The sequence below is a fragment of the Coturnix japonica genome, chromosome Z (assembly GCF_001577835.2).
Source record: "Coturnix japonica isolate 7356 chromosome Z, Coturnix japonica 2.1, whole genome shotgun sequence".
Taxonomy (NCBI): domain Eukaryota; kingdom Metazoa; phylum Chordata; class Aves; order Galliformes; family Phasianidae; genus Coturnix; species Coturnix japonica.
This window is the reverse complement of record NC_029547.1, coordinates 23,420,317-23,440,604: the sequence shown is the minus strand read 5'-3', so window position 1 is coordinate 23,440,604 and position 20,288 is coordinate 23,420,317. Positions and strand designations below refer to the sequence as shown.

The 20,288-nt window shown below is 39.1% G+C and overlaps 1 protein-coding gene across 4 annotated transcripts in view; it reads right to left on the bottom strand.

Annotated features, from left to right (window-relative positions):
- The window catches only part of DOCK8 (dedicator of cytokinesis 8), a 73,512-nt gene that overhangs the window by 4,861 nt on the left and 48,363 nt on the right, over positions 1-20,288 (bottom strand). For all 4 annotated transcript variants that reach the window (XM_032441260.1, XM_015848888.2, XM_032441261.1 and 1 more), the window contains 16 exons: positions 19,643-19,782; positions 18,865-19,034; positions 17,107-17,252; positions 16,207-16,389; positions 15,376-15,511; positions 14,774-14,861; positions 12,749-12,845; positions 11,360-11,494; positions 9,622-9,774; positions 8,455-8,613; positions 7,542-7,642; positions 6,902-7,094; positions 2,817-2,960; positions 1,752-1,883; positions 836-970; positions 226-315 (listed from right to left, as the gene is read on the bottom strand). In XM_032441260.1, the coding sequence (XP_032297151.1) occupies positions 226-315; positions 836-970; positions 1,752-1,883; positions 2,817-2,960; positions 6,902-7,094; positions 7,542-7,642; positions 8,455-8,613; positions 9,622-9,774; positions 11,360-11,494; positions 12,749-12,845; positions 14,774-14,861; positions 15,376-15,511; positions 16,207-16,389; positions 17,107-17,252; positions 18,865-19,034; positions 19,643-19,782 (2,202 nt within the window). The remainder of the gene's footprint in view (positions 1-225; positions 316-835; positions 971-1,751; positions 1,884-2,816; positions 2,961-6,901; positions 7,095-7,541; positions 7,643-8,454; positions 8,614-9,621; positions 9,775-11,359; positions 11,495-12,748; positions 12,846-14,773; positions 14,862-15,375; positions 15,512-16,206; positions 16,390-17,106; positions 17,253-18,864; positions 19,035-19,642; positions 19,783-20,288) is intronic.

Here is a 20,288-nt window from a genome sequence, read left to right as displayed (position 1 = left end):
TAGATCTCACTTAGCCAAGCATGGTCTGGAAGAGCACAGAGCTACAAATCCTGCTTTCCTTCAGCGCTGACAAAACTTACCTCTGGAGCATCTAATTTCCACCCACAGTGACTAGCTACCACAGCATAGGCTATAACCCGCCTTAATGTTTCAGTGTGAGAGCTTCAAGGAGATCCCTCTCCTCTGTGATGAAGCACTCAACTCTGTAAGTAGTATTTTTCTTACCTTATTGGGATCCAGCTTGCTTTTGTCAACAGGAGCAGAGTCTTTAATCACTTCCACACTATCTTCCCCAAAGCACTGGCCATAAAATCCCTGGAAAGGAAACAGAATTATCCTAGAATGTTTTTAGTCCTTAATAGACTGCTAGTGACTTGCATGCCTCTAAAAGAAAGGAGCAGCTGTGATGATTTCTGAGTTCTGTATGGCAAATATGTCTCGTGAAACACAGCTGACCAAGCTTTATCTTACCAACAAAGCTCAGTTTGAATTAGTCATGAAAAAAAACAATAAAGCTCCTGCTAAAGAGAGAAGAAAACACTGCAGTTCCATTGAAAAGCTGAAAAGGTACCAAAGCAATTATCTGGCCTGCTCAGATCAAATCATTCAATATACTACAAACTGAAGGACCGAGGTCCTCACTTTCATCATTCTGCTGTAAAAAAGGACTGCAACTGAAAGAGAAAAGACATAAAGAAAGGAAATAATCTATGGTATAAATTACGCTTTGTGATTGGGTTTTATACAGCAGTAATGCTATTAGAAATCTGTGTGCTCTTTAGAAAGGATGGTATAGCGCAGGAGATAATATCATCACCATGTTTTTTTTCTTTACCTCTAATCTGTGAGAAATCTCAGGAAGTTTGGTAATTGCAGGCTCCTTGTAAACAAATTCCTGTTCATCTAAGTCACCAAATTTGGATCCATAGAAGCCAACACGAAAGTAAGTTCCAAACATTCGCTTTTGGCCCTAATAAATACAGGAAAACAGGAAAATCATAATTCCTTGTTTTTTGATGTCAACAGAGTATCACTTGGATGCCCTCCTTCCCCAATTCTATATATAAAAACCTACTAATTTTACATCTTCCCATATTCCAGAAGCATATTTTGGTTTATACGTCTTTAGTGCCAGTGAATTAAAAGTATATATCCATTAAAGAAAAAAATACAATTTAAGAGGACATCTGACCACCATCTAACTTAAAATTTAGGCTGACCATGACATGACTTTTACAAAACAACATTCATAATATCTTTCAATTCCATTCTATTTAATAAAATTCAATTCTGCAAGGAGCAAAAGTTGATATGAACATGAACTGACTGGGTTCAGTAGTAAAACACTTCTGCAGAAAAATAACTACAAGAGCAGCCTGAGAACTGAGAAGTCAGGCAGGCTTTTGTCTTTCCTCTGTTTTATAGCTAATACTAACAGCCAGGGGATAAGAAGGTTGTTTTGCTCAAATACATGTGGCCAGGTTGAATGAAGTCTTACTCTAAGTTTGACTTATTCAGCTGTTTTTTCATAATTCTAAAACAATTTTATATTTGCTTCTTTTTCTAGCATGGAGAATAGAGCATCCTTCACTACAGAGTACGCTTTATAGGTAGGACAAAGCAGATGGAAGCTTCTGTTAAAAAAAGAAAACTGACCTTTTTCTCACCAGTCTTCATTTTACTATCATCAAACATAACCAAATATTGCAGCCTAGCAACGTCTTGCTAGTGCTGCCTTGCCTCACAAGTACCTTATTAATAATGCTGTCAAAGGCCTTCTGTAGCTTGCTATGCGTCAAGGTAAGCTTCCTGAAGTCTCGATGTGCTTCCAGTATGGGGATGACAATTTTGTACACTTCATTCACAGTTTCATACAATCCTCCCTTGGTTTAAAAATAAATAAATAAATAAATTAATTAAAAAGAAAAAAAAAAGAAGAAGAAGAAAAAAACTATAGAAAACAAGAAATGAAACCTCATGATCTCTGAAAAGAAGCTGGAAGCTGGATCTCCATTAATAGCCTGTCTGAAAATGGGATTTATGGGACTCATCTTTCAATCTTTCAGTCTTTAATGTTACTTGCTTTAGGATTCTAAAATCTGCTGACCATAAGAGAGTAGTTCTGAAAGTAGCCGTGAACAGAAAACTAGATTTAATTTGGATCTCTGCTCTGTTGGGCTCTCAGCACAAAATTCCTGTGTAAAGCACATGGTTTCTGGTTAGTGACCTGAAGAGTTAGAAACCCAGATGAGAAAGGAATGGGTTTGTTCTGCATGTATGATTTTGCTGAGACCAGAAAGCAACAAAACCTGCATCTGGACAAAAGGAGCCAAAATGATTTCTTCAGAGATGCTAAATATATGTTTTTTTTAGCACTGCAACAATATGATGAGCAAGCTGAGTATTAATGCGTAGTAAGTCCAAATTATGAGACCAATGGTTGTACAATGTGTGAAAGCATAGGAGCAACTGTCGTGTGCTTCATAAAATCTGCATTTTAAGCAAGAGGTTTTTTCTAAAATGTACCATCCCATGAAAATACCATCCAGAAAGCTTTGCTGGGACAATCACTTTCTACTGATGCTACCTGTAGTCCTCGCAGTAAGAGATGGCTGAGCTAGGCTACCTGTAAAGTGTACTTAGTCAACCTGGCTGAGGCAGGGCTGGGTCAACCAAAAGTGTGTTCCTGCACCTGCTGTCTGCAATGGGGCAAATTCATGGAGCCTGGCTGAGCACTAAACTTTCACTTCCTCCTGTGCAGGAAAACCACCTGGCACAGGCCCTCTACAACTCCTCACACTTTTGCTCTCACTCACCGTGTTGAAGTGTTCTGCTGCTTGTTCTAGTAACCCCACCAGGCCACTTTCTGAGAAGTACCTCCCAGAACATATGCCATCTTCATCCGGAGACAAAACATCATCTGAAACAGCAGATTCCTCCAGCACATTGGGTGAAATGTTCTAAAACAAATCAGAGCAGAGAAATCAGGAACCAAGACCAACAGTCTACAGTAAAGAGCCAGGCAGAAACAGTTCCAACATACCTAAATGACAGAAAGAAGAATGAGAGGGAAGCACAGCCAGAGGGAACATGGTTAAATCTTACTCAGAAGTAAATGTAACACCATAAATCTTTGCAGATGGCAGATCAGGAGTTTTGTTTTAAGAATCCTAAGTTTTTTTTTCTTGCCTCAGGATTAAAAGGTGAACTCCTGTGGATCACCAGCTGACCTCCTTCAAGTGGGTAGGTTTCCTTGGAATGCTGGAATGCACCAAATCTCCTATGCCACAGGGATAACTGGAAGCCATATCTTTTCAGTTTCTTGTACCTCAGAGGTGAAAAATTTCAAGCTGCACCTCAGGCCTTCTTTGAGCTTTTAAAAGAATCTGAATTCTCAGGTTGTTAATTCTGCAGCTTTTAGAAACAGAGAAGTACAACACAGACAGTACTACTCTAAAAACTGAAATAACTGAAGGCTAAGGTTTGATTTGCTACTACTTAAAAGCAGTGTCATGGTGTCTCTCTTCAGTAGAAATTACAATGTAAATCTGAGTGCAAGATAGATGCCAGCTGGCTACATATCTAATTCCCAGAAGACATCTTTATAAAATGGCTGAGAGTCTGAAGGCTGTTACTATTGATCAGATTTCAGATAAAGAATTGGCACCACACATCACTAGCAAAACAGAACTTCTCCCCGTGGCTTTTGCAGGTGTATTTATTTTTCTATGAGTGAAATTTACTGCAGCCACATCACCATCACCGTGTCTGTTCTGAACATCATGTTAGCTCCTCTGCAATAATCAGCATGTAGTCAGGACAGCATTCACAGGAATGAGAATATGTCTGCATTTCAGACAGAGAGAAAATGACAGCACCTTTCAGTATACCCATGGCTGTCATTTTTCAGCTATCAGTCCTACTGAAGAAAGTAACATTAAGCACAGTTTGCACACCTGGCACATATTAGGGCAACTCATACAACCCATGCAGCAGCCAGACTTCTTTGAATTTTTAAGAAAGGGAGAAAGGAATACCCGGAGAACTACAGGCCGGTGAGTCTCACTTCTGTGCCTGGGAAGATCATGGAGCAGATCCTCCTAGAAGCTATGCTAAGGCACATACAAGACAAAGAGTTGATTCGAGACAGCCAGCATGGCTTCACCAAGGGCAGTTATTGCCTGAACAATCTGGTGGCCTTCTGGAGAGACAGCTTCAGTGGACAGGGGAAGGGTGATGGATGTCATCTACCTGGACTTCCTCAAAGCCTCTGACATGGTCCCTCACCACATCCTTCTATCTAAATTAGAGAGGTGTGGATTTGAAGGATGGAATGTACGATGGATTAGGAACTGGCGGTCTGGATGCAGCCAAAGTGCTGTGATTAATGGTTCTGTGTCAGACTGGAGGCCAGTCACAAGCTGTGTCCCTCAGGGGTTGGTCTTGGGACCGGTGCTCTTCAACATCTTCATCAATAACACAGGCAATGGCATCGAGTGCACCCTCAGCAAGTCTGTGGATGATACCAAGCTGAGTGGTGCTGTCAATACATTGGAAGGAAGGGAAGCCATCCAGAGGGACCTGGATAGGCTGGAGAAGTTGGCCCATGTTAACCTAACGAGGTTCAACAAGGCCGAGTGCAGGGTGCTGCACTTGGGTCAGGGTAACCCCAAGTATTCATACAAACTGGGTTTGAGTAAAAGAGATGCTTGTGTTAATTCAAGAGGCTTGACTGGTTGTCACCAGAACTCATGATAAAGTGAGATGTAGCAAGTAGCCTGCAACTTTGATCCTCAGAACACCATGGTTGATGTGCCTACTGCCAGGTGTAGGCTAATGAGCTTTGTATCTTAACAGATAGATAGACACACATGTACTAAGACCTTGTCTGTGGTAATGTGAATTTCCTTTAAAGCCAATTCATGTTCTCTTTAAGTCACTGTCCTCACTTGTAAAGGGGATTCATTGTGAACACAAACTGTCATTCTCCAAAGAAAATTTTCTGATTGCAGAGATAAGAGCATATGCAGTTTTGCCTGGCACAGTGCATGCTAAAGCATTACCCTACAATCAGTTTTGAGGGTACTAATGAAATAACTGCAAAAGACCTAGGTATACTCATATAATCTTTTGCTGCACCACTTTACTCATTTACATAAATGAACTGACACTTCTGCTCATTCAGAACAGTACTTGACATTAATTATAGAAATCTGAATGCACATCACCAATACTAGTTAATGTCATACTGAAGCTAAATGAAATGGACCCAGAAAGAATCAGTGAGATCTGGAGCTCCAAGGAAAGCTGAGACAACCTGAGTGATGTTCTTTTTCAAAGAAATCATCTGAACAAGGTGCTACAAAACACAAATCTATTTGTAGAGAAGAGGATATCTTCTCTTGAACAGCTTTGTAAAAATGCTAAGTGTTATTACAGGTAAGTGCTGTTATTGAGCAAACTGAAGCTCAAAATTATGCTGTCATATAAAACATTTTGTAATTGAGTTTCTGGTTGTTAAGGCATTTGACTGCCTCTCTCCTGTGGAGCAACTTTTCCTTTAGAAAGCATGTATTTTCACAAGCATTTTGACCAGAGAGGTTGATTTGTCTAAAACGCTCAGTTTATCAGTAAAGTTTATCAGTAAAGTTTTAGTTTTAGTTTATTTATATATTGTTATATTATTATGCTTTAGTTTATCAGTAAAGGAATTATGAAAGAATAATGCTATGGCGGAATTGTGAGTACTATTTCTCAGAACACTAAACTCAATGCAAAATTCTAAGTGGTTCAATAACATTCACATCCACTATTCTGAAGCGAAAAAACCACTTGTGTTGTGGTTATATCAAGGGATGATGAATGTACTACTGATGTTTGCCCTTTCTGAACCACCTGGACTGTAAAATGTGCCCCTCCATGCTCTCTGAATGAGCTAAGCAAAAGGGTATTCTGGCAAATAATACTGAGTCACTGTATGTTTTGGAAAATTGGAGAAGTACAATGTAAATAAAAAATAGTTTTAGAAGGGATCAACAGTTTTAGACAACAATCATAAAAGAAGAATTATCAACACGTGGGAATATTTTAAGGGTGTAGCCAATTCTATTTTTTGTGTGAAAAAAAAAAAGGAACAAAATCACTACATTTGCACATAAAATAAGTTTGGGTAAGAATGAACAAAACTGCATAATCTGATAAGCTAGGTGTGAACAAATATCTGCATTTCAAATGATTTCTTAAAGCAGATAATTATACTGTAACCCACAGGGTGTAGAAAACAAAGAGGGGAAACAAACAAACAGAAAATAATCCAAGAAATCTCTCTGGAAAAGGCTGATGTATCACTCAGTAATGAGCTCAACGAGGCCAAAGGAAAAAGCGGGGCCTTTGAAGCTATAAACTGAAAGGTACTTCCTAGAGTTGAAGACCTTATAGGACACTTTTACTGCGCATAAACTATCACACGATTGTGCCGTTTACTACTGAGAAAGATGTTGCTTAGTAACTGGAGGACACTCAAAGCACTGGAGTATGTGTTGAAAAAAATAGATTAGCTCCTATTATTTAGCTTGTCAGAAAGAAGGTTGAAAGATGAATCTATCACAATTATTAAGTAAAAAGCACAGGAAAAGATATATGATAATAGAGGGTTTTTATTTGCCAAATAAGAGATTACAGCATCCAAAGGCTGCAGACAGAAGCTACAGACAGCTAAATACTAAAGTTTCCATCAGTGAGTGTAATAATCAGAATGAACTATCGAAAGTGGAGATAGACCCTCTGTCATCGTCACTTTTCGTACCCTTATGTTCAGTCCTACTCAGCCTGACACAAGAAGAAATACATACACTGTGATTGGGTCATCCTATTCTATCAGAGCTTTGGATTCTCTTCTTACCTGAAAGCTGACGCTGCCCACTGGGAGATAGCTGCGATCTTCAAGCATGCTGAGGTACTCTGCCACCAGTGCAGCAGCATGGACGAGGCACATAGCTGCTTCTGTGTAGCACTTCCTTTTGGTGTGCTTCTCTGCCATGTTCTGCAGCCAAGTCAGTCTCAGGTCAGGTGATGTCTGGTACCCTTTGGCAATTCTAACAACACAGGGAAGACAGGAGCTGTGAATTACTTCTCAAATAACAGAAAGGATCTCTACAGTTCTCCACATGGGCTGAATGGAAGCAGACACCTTTGTCCTTATTCTGTATGTAGCATTCACTAAGCACATGGTAAAAGAAGGGAAGCTAGGGAAGGGAAGCTAGGAAACAGTGGAGCTATGAGGAAGTAAAAATGCTGAACCCAAGACCCTTCAGTGATTGTTAGTTCCTGACTTCCATCCTTGCCCAAGCCCATGCACACCAGTGACCTCCCAGTGTCTCCACTCGCACCTGGGCCCCTTGTGAGAGGTCAGCTGTGCTGAAGTGGGAACATACAGAACAGATGGAGTATTTGTCCACAACTTGTCCCCTGTCCCATACACAGTGCTTAACTGTGCTTAATTCACTGCAGAATTTCCTCACTAGCAGTTCTAAATGATTCACCTGTACATAAGATCCATGAGCATTTCTGGGTCTTCCTGAAATTCTCTCATTTTCACTGTGTCTGACAGGATGCTGTTCAGATTACACAGCAGCTCCTCTACCTGCAGTAATACAAAGATCAACATGCATTTCTCAGGCACTTACTTCTCCTCTTCTAGAAAAGTACCAGTCCCTGCAACAGATGATATTTTATAGAAATTCAGTCCCTCTTACTGAAGGAAATGGCAGGATGCTGAATTGCTACGAGGTATATTTTTCCAACTCTATTCAGTGCAGCAAACACTGATGACATAGCAAATTTTATTCATTTTAATGAATCAAAATGAGCTGGATACACCTTTAATCAGTTTATTTCTGAATGAAAAAAACAACAACAACAACAAACCAAAACCAAGAATAAAACAAACAGAACAAAAAACAAAAACAAAAAAACAATAAGACTGTATGCTAATTTAGTTCTTCCTGTGGTCTGATAACAAATCAGATGATTTTGTAAGTCTTCAGCAAAAACTGAATTTCAGCAAAGCACCTGGCAGTTGTCTGAAATATTTTTAATTACTGCCACTGCTGCCTTACAAACTGGAAAGAGGGGAGACGTTTCCACAGTGCTACTTGCAGGAAAACATACTTAATCAAATTCCACCCTGGGAAATTCTTACGGTGTGCAGTTCCTGCTGGGGTCTAGGTAAAAGCTGTCTACAAACCTAAGAGATAACCCTTCTCTAAAGAGAATCAAATGGTACAGAATTGGGTCTTCCACTTCTGCTTGTTGTTGCATAAGACATAAGTTCAGACAATACCGCCTGCATTGTTACTTTCATTCTTGCATAAGACTGAGATTCTAGGATTTGCTCCAAGCACATTCCTATGCGAAAGTTCTAATACAAACCACAGATATTACAAAAGATTTGACCTGAATGGGAAACGGAGTTGCCTGCATGTCCACATCTTCCTCTGCATAGGCCAGGATAGTTCGTAAAGATCGTCGCAGGAATTCCTCATTAAACTCAGGTGATTTGCCAACCAAAGAAGCTAGTGACATAGTCACCTGCATCTTCACTCTTGCAAAATTCTTTCAGAAGAAGGAAAAAAAAAACAACAAATTAGAGACGATACCCCATGCATATCATATCAGTTCACATATCTCTGTCTCCTGCATAAACCAAATCCACTTTCACCTGCTCACTCTATGTGGGTTAACGCTGCTGCTCATGTGAGCAAGAATCAGGAGGTCTGGACTCTGACACGTCAGTGCTTTGAGGCAAGAATATGCTTGCTTGAGACTAGAGGAAGTGAGTTCTCTCTTTTCACCTCAGGACAGGCCAGTAAGCATTGAGATTAGGCCACACAGAGAGAATGAGAGGCAGCAGGACTACATAAACATTCTGGAAACAAGTCTATATAGCAAATGGCCTCCAAGGACGTAATCTGGTGATGTACCATACCTTGATGGTATCAGCTCTGCAGAGGCATGTTCTCCTACTGCACATCCACCACTTCTTACATAGTAAAGGCTCTTAAAGTGAAAACTAGGGAGAAAATGGTGCTAATGAATGTCCTTACGTGCTAGGACATTAGGAATCTACACAAATAAAATAACTATTTTGCTCTGCATGTGTGGGTAAAATCAAGGCCTAGTTTATAGTTCTTGACATGAAAGGGAAAGTGAAAAAATTGCATTAATAATCACATACAGTTATTCTGCTAAGGCTCTAATTGCACTAGAATAGAACTGGTCAGATGCAGTTCTGTCACAAAAGTGAGAAAAATTATGAGAAAAATAAAGTGTTGCTTATCTATCATACAGCCCTTGCTATCAGAAGCCTCGCAATGTTCCATTTGAAAACACATTTATAGATACTTCAGGAAAAAAATAAATAAATCACACCTTCCTAAACAAGACATTGAACAGTAATTAAAACAATTTCTCCTCTGCACTTGTCACACCACTTCCAGTTCAAGTGTGCAAAACAGCACAACATATTGACCTGCAGATGCTTCCTGTTTGTTACCACAGTTTCTGTTTCAATTGGTCATGAAACAGTTGGCATAAAACACTCTGGCATTCTCAAAATCTTACACTGGTAGAGCTGAAGCTGTATCTCATGAGGAGATAAAGAGTGGCACAGGCTTGAGTCCGTGTAATATCTATGCTGCTGCTGCAGTGATGGAGAACTCTTTGACAGAGGTCAGCACACTGTTCCACTTCCTCTTCAAACAAGAAATCTCCAAACTAAAGGAAACAGAGAAGATGCCATTCAGTACTACCATTTCTGGCCATTAAATGAGCTTAGTGCATGAAAATCACGGGGTTCAGACAAAGACAAAAATATACACAAATAACATTTTATACCCTTAATATTGGCATCTGATTTCTATGCCCCTATAGACTTCATTTCCAAGCTGTTCTAAAGAGAAGAAAGGTTTGAAAATAGTCTTTGCGTCTGAAAGAAGAGCAATAGAAAGAGAGAGAACAAAAAATTTCTCACAGTGTCCCACAGTGCCTTCAGGAGTTTTTGAAATGATAAATCATTGCAAAATACTTAAAAAGCAGGAAGAGTTGTTATTTTCAGAATATATAACAGTTGATGAGCCATGCAAATATTTCCTTGTGGATAAGAGCAATTACTGGCTTTTTGCATCAACACCCTACCCCTCCCCAGCCCTCCAGCATGTTCTTCCTCCTACGGCGTGCCACAAAAATTCTGTTGCCCAGCTTTCACGACAGACCCTCTTTTAAAGACTGTCCCCATGCATCTAGCAGACAATAAATCCTGGGAGCAGAATGTCTATCCTAAGAGACTGTCACAGTACAGAGAAGCGCTGCACCAGTATTGTATGAGCACAGGTTGGACTGATAAAAGGTGTGTGAGAAGAGCACTGGGTTATTTTCCATTTGCAGGCCTGTTTGCTGGCCCTTGACCTTCTTCACTCAATTATCTCACTGTTTTATGCCTAATTTATATTACAAACCTGCTGGCATAGGGTTCTATCATTTTCATTTGTTTGTAAAATAACATGTACATACCTAAGGTGTAATATAAATACATTGCAATGGTTGCTTCATAAAATGAAGCACTGAGTCAGCTTAATTGTACGATCTATTTCAATAAGAGTAATAATTGCTTCACAGAATTTATTATTTTAATTGGAAGTTAGCTTCCAAAGATAAAGTACAATGAAAACATAATTATGAGTTTCATAACTACTCTGATATCTACCCTGTAATTAGGCATTGTCAGACAATCTGCATTTAACAGCAAACAGGCTTTAATTGGACAGGAGTGTCCCATTTGTAATTTGCATTTTGGAATAGCTGAGGTGAAAAAAACATTTCTCTGACTTTTCTTTTGTGGAAGTAATTTTCTTTATAGGAGAATGGCTTTTCCCCAGATTTTAAATTGGAAACTGGTCTTGATTATATAGTAAATCAGACATTTCTTCATGGTATCTGCACATTCCCTGGAGTTAAGATGCCTAATTAAAATCAGAATGTATTTGAAATAATTAGTTGCATATATTTTTTTACCCTTTTTATTCATAACTTTTCTGTATTTAAGAGTAAATTGCTCAAACTCACAACCAGAAAGTTGTTCTGATTCAGTCATTCCACCTCATGCAGTCAGTGAGATAATCTTATAACAGCTGGAGAAATCCCTGGGAGTCCCTCCAACTAGGTGTTAGTATTTACATCTGTTAAACACACTTCACAAATGCCATGGGAAAAATGGTGAGTGATTACCTACAGCTCTGCTATAGAAGTACTTCGCTAACAACTTGACTGGAAGCGTGGAAACAGAAGCATATCAAAAGCATACCTTAGCAATGAGTGCTCTGAGTGTAGCAAAGCAGTGAGTCAGGTAAGTGGTGCTCTGATCACAGCCAAGAGAATTTACCAGGACCTTCAAAACTCCTCCCAAAAGATTGTCTCTGCACTCTGCTGCAAAGCTTGCCTACACATGAAGGAGAAAAATAACAGTAACTGCATGAGGTAATTCACCAGTGAACTTGCACACAGGAATCAGTTGTTCTGCTCTACCATTTACAAGATGCATCCAATAGTTTGGAGAATACAAGTTGTTGGGTTTTGTTTGTTTTAATTTGCTAACTTCTACCACAACTCAAAACAGTTCTGAAGTGAACAGGATGATGGGAAAATGTTTCCAACATTTTTCAGTTTTCATAGGCTCTTCAGTGTACTTCTAAAGTCAGTGTTTGCAGTGACTCCTACAGCACTGCCTGCTTTGTGTTTAATCTTTCATGCACCTTGCATTGGGAAGTGTCTCTGGTGGCCATGCACCACTTTTTTCCCTCATGCATTTCTGGGCATACTGGCTAGACAAGCATACTGGTATGTTCTGGTCAAATCTACAACCTGGACAGAAGAGATACAAGCTGCAATAATGGGTGCCATGTAAAAGTCATGCCCAGTACTACAAGGAGCTAATAGCTAAATGCTTATCAACTAGTAGGTTTTTGAAAAACAAAGTTCTCTCTTAATTATACATTAATCCAGGTTGCTACAACAGTATGATTACAATACCTTCGAATTTGTAGTGTCTTTCCTAAGCCAGGAGACCTTGTCTCAGCACAGTCAACTGTTACAGTTCTACTGATGTCAAAGAACCTGTGAAATTTTGCTGAATTTGACTCCTACAAGTTAAATTCTTTACACTGCTATAGGGGGCCACATCTCTTTTCAGAAGGACTCCATGCAGGAGGAAGATCTTTCCTTGCATTAAGTACTCTGAAAGTCAAGGTTAAATGACTTTTGTCTCACAGGATCACTCAAAGTATGACCTAAAGCTGCCTATCAACCTTGTTCCAAACTACTACTGTCTTAACATACATTACTAACGTAAATTAATACTTTTCTTCCCTTATCCTCTCCAAACTCCACTATCAAGGTAAGACAGTTGAAATGGCTTTTAAACACATCTGTAGAGGACAAGGAGTGAGATTTCCCTTTAATTCACAGTAGTATGCCCTAACAGTAGGAAGTGCTTGTGACAGCAGTGTAAGGCAGTAATTTTGTTTTTAGGTTCATTCATCCTTGCCTTCTTCCCTTTAACACTACAAGACTTTATACAAGCTTACAGTAGATCTTTAATTAAAACAATTTGCACTGCCTAAGATACAAAAGGCTTGCTTCCACTGCCTTCTGAAAAAGCAGAAACCGATACCAAGCCAGCTCTACAGTTTCCCACCTGGATGATGTTCTCTTGCATGTCAAGAATAATCAGGTTAGCTTCAGTTGCCAGGTTTCCACTGATGAGAGCTTCTTGGTCTAGCTCTGCTTTTGTCCTACAGAAGAGAGTTCTAATTAAAGCAAGAAGGGAGTTCCACAGGTGGTGGATGACTTACTGTCGAAACAAAAGCAAAATACAAATGCTGAATAATCCATCAAGAGCAAACAATGACAACAGTGTCTGGAGGCATTTCTGAAGAACTACAGCATCAAACCAGGAGAGAGCATATTGATCTTTTTCCTAAACCACTCAGAAAAGGACCACTGCATGGCCTGAAGCAGCTTTTTAAGGTTTGAGATTTGAGCTGCTCTAAGGCTAAATCTCATTTTTTTGTGGCTGGAAAAATACTTATACAAACACACTTCTGAGCGAGTTCAAAATCTGTAGCTATTCTGCTATGTTTGTTTCTCATTCTTTCTCAGCAGAATAACACCAAAAAAGAAAACCAGAGAAATAAAGAGCCATCCTTCTGGGCACAACTGGTTAATTTCAGGGAGGGACAGAAAAGAAAGTAAGAGCAGTACCACAGTTATTAATTACAACAACTCCAAGTAACAAAGAAGGACCTGCCAAAAGGCTGGTGCTGTAATCAAGCCATGGACTGCTAACTCTGAGTAAGAGTGGGACAAATCAGGCAAACAACATAGCCTTTTAAATAATTTCCAACAACCACAAAGCTAACACATCAACCATGCTGACTGGATCCTTTCTGACACCAAATTTAGCTTGTAACTGCAGCTTGTCACCACCTCAAACCATGCCAGCCTTAAGGAGATGCAGGCTGAGTGGCAACATTTGCAAAGGTTTTGTGCCACAAACACCTTATTTACAAGCCATACACTGTGGAGATCCATAAAGAACAAGAGCGAAGATCTCACATACCACAGTGATGAACACAGGGTAAAACAGAAAGGCCTTGAAAACATGTGGAGTTTTACTAGAAGATTTAAGTTTTAATTAAATTTACATTTAACAATAATGAAGAGCCTGCTGCATGAGGGCTGGTTTTCTCTGACTTCAGTGAAACTGAGAGGAAGCAGGCTGATTTCAAGGCAAAGAAAGAACATCCACCCAGGATCTGCACCTCTTCCAACCTAAGATAGAGGCCAGAAGGATAACTCTTTTAAAGTTCAGATAAATACCCAATTAGCAATCTTTGTTTTAAAAAAAGTATGTGATAATCACAGCTGAGTGGTAGATGGCAACAACACAGTTGCTGAGCCGATCACAAACCAGTGTTCTTAGTTCAATCTCACACATGCTGAAGGATGCTGGGGGAACTCACAGTGCCTGGACTGGTGAGAACACACAGTGGCCTGTGTGCCAGACAGACAAAATTCAAGCAAGCATCTGTGGACAGCAACCTACATGCATGGTCACTTTAGAGAAAAGCAACAACTTTAATGCTTATAGAAGAGTACCCATGAAAATGTTATCAGTAGCACAAATCTTTCTTGAAATTACCATTTCCCATTAATCTACATATTCACTTGTCTGCTATTATATAGTGCACAAAAGGTGAAATGTACTGATATATCATAACTTACAACCTGCAACAAGAAAAATGTTCACCACAGAATCACCTTCCCATAGCTAACAGGACATGTCAAATCCAGCCCAACATATTTAATGTGGAAAACTCATACCACAGTATTACACACAGTGAAGTGTGATAACAACACCAAAGTAAGTGTCACAGCAAGCCTCACGGGAATATATGAATTATATACCGATGACTAGTGTTTCTCACTCTGATAATCAAAAGGAAAAGATGCAGATAACTAAACATCTCATTCAAGTATTTGTGGTCTCTGTTATGTCCCAGCAACAGTTGGATATTTCTGCTATATACACATTTTCTATTTCTTTCTTGTTAACAGAAGAGGAAAGGGATTGACACTGCTGATTTTGCACTAAAATCATCCCAGGAGAAAGATCAGCTCGTTTCTAATAAAAGCAGTACATTTTTATTAAACGACTTACTTATCTTGTCTCTCATCTGCCTGCCGCCAGCGAGTCTGCTCCTTTCTCCACCTCAGGTTTTCATTTAGCCCTGCTGACCTGTCATTCCCTGAAAGTGCAACACATATTGCTGAGATTAAAGCTCAGGGGCACACAAAAGGACAGGACTCCAATATTTTTAAATCTAAGATTTTTTGAGCATCAGCTTACTCACTGATGTCTTCTAAGTCCAAAGCATAAAAATTCCATTTATTAAATGAAACAAATCTTTTGATATTAACAAATCTTTTGATATTAACGATTTGTTCTCACTGATAATTTTGACATTGTTTTATGGCTTTTGATTAGAAACTAACAACGATTTCTCAGAATTTATTAACATCTCTTAGTTGGTTTCATATTCTTCACCTGATATTATCTCAGTCCTAGTTATGCATTGCACAATTGAAACATAACAATATTTTTATCCACAGCAAAACAGAAAAAGCCTGCAAGGGAAAGGACTGTGGGAGAGAAAGACAAAGATGAGAACTGGGAGTATGCACAAAAACCAACAAACATTTTACATCTAGAAACTCTCAATATCCTCTCAAAAGTCATGGGGGAAAGGTGCTATGAAGTACCAGCTGGTATCCTGCAGCGCTTCATCATTTCTCCTCTGGCTCCTTCACCTCTCAGCAAAGCCTCTTCTAATCTGGCCTTAACGTCTCTGGACTTCTGGAGTGCTTGGTTGCTAACTTTGTCTGAGCTTTGTTTGCCCTGGAAGTAAAGTCACAGCAATCAACACCAGTGCCTCCAGCTTTGAACACAAGTCCAGATTACACCACCCAAAGCAGAGACAACTGGAGAGACTGGGAGAGCAGACAGAAAGCAGAAAATATAATTGACTAACATACAAATGCTTCTTTGCAAAGTTTGCAGATGAGGAAAGGTAATATATATACTGTTCATAAAAAATAGTGATGTAACTTAGTGCTATAGAGAGAGAAATTAAAGTGCAGAGACTTTCTTTAACACAAGCTTTCAGAGAGAGAGTCCTGATGTTCAGAGCTAACCCTTAAAGTGTCACCATCACAACCTTGCTTTGAAACAGGTAAGGTATAAGGAGAATAGCTCCAGTAATGACAGCACCAATTATTTACATTCAGTCACAATTGAAAAACATTAGTAAACTGGACCTGAGTATATGTATATATTCCCTACCCAAAATAGCTGTCAAACCCTCAGGGCATGGAAAATAATACATTTCAAACCAACTTCATAAGATGTCTTCAGAAGTTTTAGCTGCATTTTGCTTGAAGGCTGGTCCCAGTCATTTTGAATTAACATGTCTGTTTGTAGCATAGATGAGACATGTGCTAATTTGACACTTGTCAATAACAAGTTTCCTCTGGACAGCCAGAAAGAAAAAAACAACAAAAAATGACAACAAAGCCAGGCCATGTTTCACTTACCTTGTATTCAAAGCATGAAACACAAATGAAAAGGAGGTCTAAGATCCTGTTCAGCTGCATGGATGGAAGGTCTGCTATCCATTTCTGTATTAAATTCTGATCAGCATTTTTCATGATCCAGAGGAAGCAGATCAGAAGGTTGCGAGTAGTATCAGGACCTAATGTGGCACTCTGTCTGTAAGACTGGAGACAGATAAGGTAAGAGTCAGTGGAAAGATAAAAGAGTAGGGAGGACATTAAAGTGAAGTAATGTTACTTAAATTTTAGTGGAGCCAGATCTTCTGGAGAGTTTCTGCAAGTTTAACCCCTTCCAGGTTACAGTAATTTTATTTTTGTTAATCTATTTATATATGTTAGCAATAGAAGCACTAGCTGTATGTTTATGAAAGAAAGAAGAAAGTACAGAACCACTGTTTCTTAGTCGCCTGTATTTTAAGTTCATTAGAATAACTTAAGAAAATATTCTATTACTGCTTGCTCCCCTTTTGCCAGTTGTATCAGCCAAATTGCACAGAAAACAGAAACAATCATAAGGAAAGAGATATAGGGAGAAGATGACCCTGAACCATAAATCCATGGATTTAGGTGACACTGGCAATGGGAGGTGCTAGGGGAGTTACAGCAGCGTTTGCTGATCTGGAAGCATAACTAGGTTGGGCGTGCAGAAGGCAACAGAAACATTAGAGAAAAAGTGGAATCAATTCTGGTGAGGGGGAATTAGAAGATTTGAAGAGTAAATGAGAGGATGACAGTAGGAATATGAGGCATTCTTCTGGGGCTAGCTGAAACAAGATAGCAATTTCTTGTGAATGCAGTTATTAGTAACAAGAAAGGATATGGAGGAGAAAACAAAGAGAAAAATGTATGCAAGAAACGAGTCTGGGAAAACCCCAGACATACCAAGGACGCCAAAGATGTTCCAGAGCTCCTGAAGTTGAACTGATTCCCAGCAATAGCAAGTGCCACATTTTGACTGATTGCACCAGCAGACTCCTGTTCTTCTTCTGGGTTTCCTGTGCGCCCTTTTCCACTGCGGGCATCTGAAACTAGATTTAGAACATCCCACTGGGACTTCATCAGCAGCAAGTTGGTGCTGCTCACATTTCAGTCTTCCACTGAACTGTTATCTAACAAAATGATTGGCATCTCCATCCCTAAGACTTTATTTTTATCGAGCAGCAAAAGTACAGCAATGGTAAAACAGTTGAAATCATCTGAATAATCTGAATGGAATCATCTGAAAAACTGTCGAATTGTTCAAATAAATATAGGGAAAGGAGCTGTGCCAAGCAACCTCCAGGCATTTATGAAAGCTGAATTAAAAGCAAAGGCAGTAAGAAACATGAGGTTGCTTCTGAAGTTCAAAGCTAAGCCAGAACGTTGCAACACTTAGAAAGAAATGTCCAGTTTCCACCAATTCCAGGTGAAAAGATCAACATGAAAGCCATGGGCCTGGGGAAATTGGGCAAAGTAATTTAAGTCTGCTAACACCTGACAGAGCCAGTACTGCCTGCTGGTTAAAGGACAATTTCAATTTTAGGCATCTGGCTGCTTCTACTCAGAGCTAGTTCTTGACATCAATTTCAGTGAATCAGCCAGTTTGTAAAAGCTTTGAAAAAAGCTCATTAGATTCTGAGTGTCCATTTGTGCTTTCCAAGATGTAGTTTTCAGAGAAACTGACTGACCAGCCAATCCCCAAGCATTTAGTACAAGGTCAACCTCGGATACTGCAGATTATTTAGAGACTTTAAAAACCAGCCATACTGGTAGACCAGGACTCCTTTAGTCTGTGGTATAAGGATAATACTTACGTTAGAAGAACGAGGTGAGATTTACTTATATTACGTGCAATGAATGCTTTCACATTATTACCCTGACAGAAATTAATAATGCATTCATAATGCTATGCTTTTGTCCAGATATCAAAATGAGAAACATTTCCAGAACCAGTAATAAAACTATATTCTTCAAAGACTGTACCTTCCTTTCTCTCTAGTCTTTAAATTTTTTAATGAAAGTGAAATGCAATTTTCCAAGTAGCAAAGACTTATTATTTCTCACATAAAAAGTCAGTGCTATTTTCAGCACTTTCATGTGAACACATTTGTAGAAAAAAAAATATCAAGAAAACAGATAAGACCATAATGTTTAAAAAGGTTTAATAATTGAGAACTAAGTTTAAAGCTATAGTAGCAGGGTGTAGGTGATAGAAATACGTTTTCTGAGTGATGATTACATTCACCCAAGATTAACTTCAGTGTCATGTTAAGAGTCCTGAGGAGCAACAGAAAAATACAGAAGGAATGCAATCCGATTTCTTTAATTGTAATGGAACACAATGCCCATGTCATTCCTTCTCACTGTGTTTTCTTCCTCACTGTCTGTTAAGTCTATTTGTATCTTAGTATTTCTTCCAAGACTGCTTTTCTTGAAAGATTCCATAGAAATGGAATAGACCACTGGGTCTATCACTTGTTTGTTAAGTAAGGACACCATATTTTTTTCCCATCTTTAAAAAATCTAGTTATCTGGAAATAAAGAAATACTGTACCTTGCTAAACTGTGGGGGAATTTCTGTACTTAAGGTAAATTCTTTACCTCAGATTGTTTAGACAAGTTACTCTAAGGCTGAAAAAGACAAAGGAATCAAGGTCTTACTTGTGAAGTCATGGAGCTGTGGCAGTGAATCCAAAATTATACCAACCAAAGGGAGGTAGAGAGCAGCAATTTTAATCTTTATCTCTTTTCTGGAACAGCGTGGATCTAGGTCATGGGAACTCAGAAGGCTAAGGATAGCATTGACTGCTTTTCTTTGCACCCTACTAATCCTGTTAACAGAAAAAAATGCCATGAGCTCCAATAAATGGGTATTTATAATAAAAGGATTTAAGAAACAAGGTAGACATAGAAGAAGGAAATTAATACACCAATACTCATTAGACAGTGTCTTCCACTCAAATCAGAAATCCCTGTAAAAGAGCAACTAAAATGTTGAGCTGTGATCTCTGTTTATTTAGCCAATGCTACTGCAGCAAACAGTACTCTTTTATTCAGTAACACCAACATCCTGCAGTAAAGCTGTTTTAGAGTCACTTGCTGAAAAAGATAGCAAAGACCATTCTTTCACTTCCCTTTTCTTCAGAATGAGACTACATCACAACTCAGTGTGATTGACCTGTTCATGCCTGCAAGAGCATCAACATATGAACTTTCATGAAAGTTCATGCAGAAGTAACTCCTTATGGAGGCAACACTGAAGAAACTTTGCAGGACTCTCAGACTCTGTGCCAAAGACAGAAAATATTCTTTCTAGCCAACACTGTCATGATACATTAAGTGATTTTGATTGCATTTGGGGGAAGCAGGATTTACCCTGGAGTTAAACTACGACCGTACCAACAGTACATTACTAAAATCTGCAGACTTGGATACTCACCCCTCACAGTCTGCATCCAGTGCTGCTGCCAATTCTGTAAAGAGTAACCCAGTCAGAAAATGCTGCTGACGGTATTCTGATGAGAGGTCAAACATACTAGCAATTTTCTGGTCCTGGAAGCTGGAGCAGGAGCTAGAGTTCTGCAGAAGAATATCAGAAGCAGTAAAAGGATGACCAGTGAAACAAAACATTCTTAAAAACGTTGTAAGGACAATTTAAGCAGATAACAAAGCACTCTTACCAGAGAAAACCTTTTTTCAGGCATTGAAAGAAGTCTGGAGAAAAACATCCGTGTATGAAATAAAAAGCATTAGTTTTCAAATGAATTGCTTGGTAGGATGCAACCTCATCCTTTCCATTCTGTGCACACAATTCATTTAATGTTATTGGAGATGTAAAATTCCTACCCTGTATTCGTCAGTTTGGACAGAAGATGAAGTCAGAATTTTCCCCACGTTCGGAATTCTGCATTGCTGTTACTGTTGCAAAGCTGATGAGGCTGCCCCTTGTAGAAAGGGGACTTTGGGCATCTTAAGCTCCTACAAAGTCTACCATGGAAGTAAGGTGAGGAAGGGTGTACTAACAGTGTTTCCTTTCACTCTGGAAAATTTTGGCTGAGCTTGCTGGCAGCTGGCATAGTTTAGAG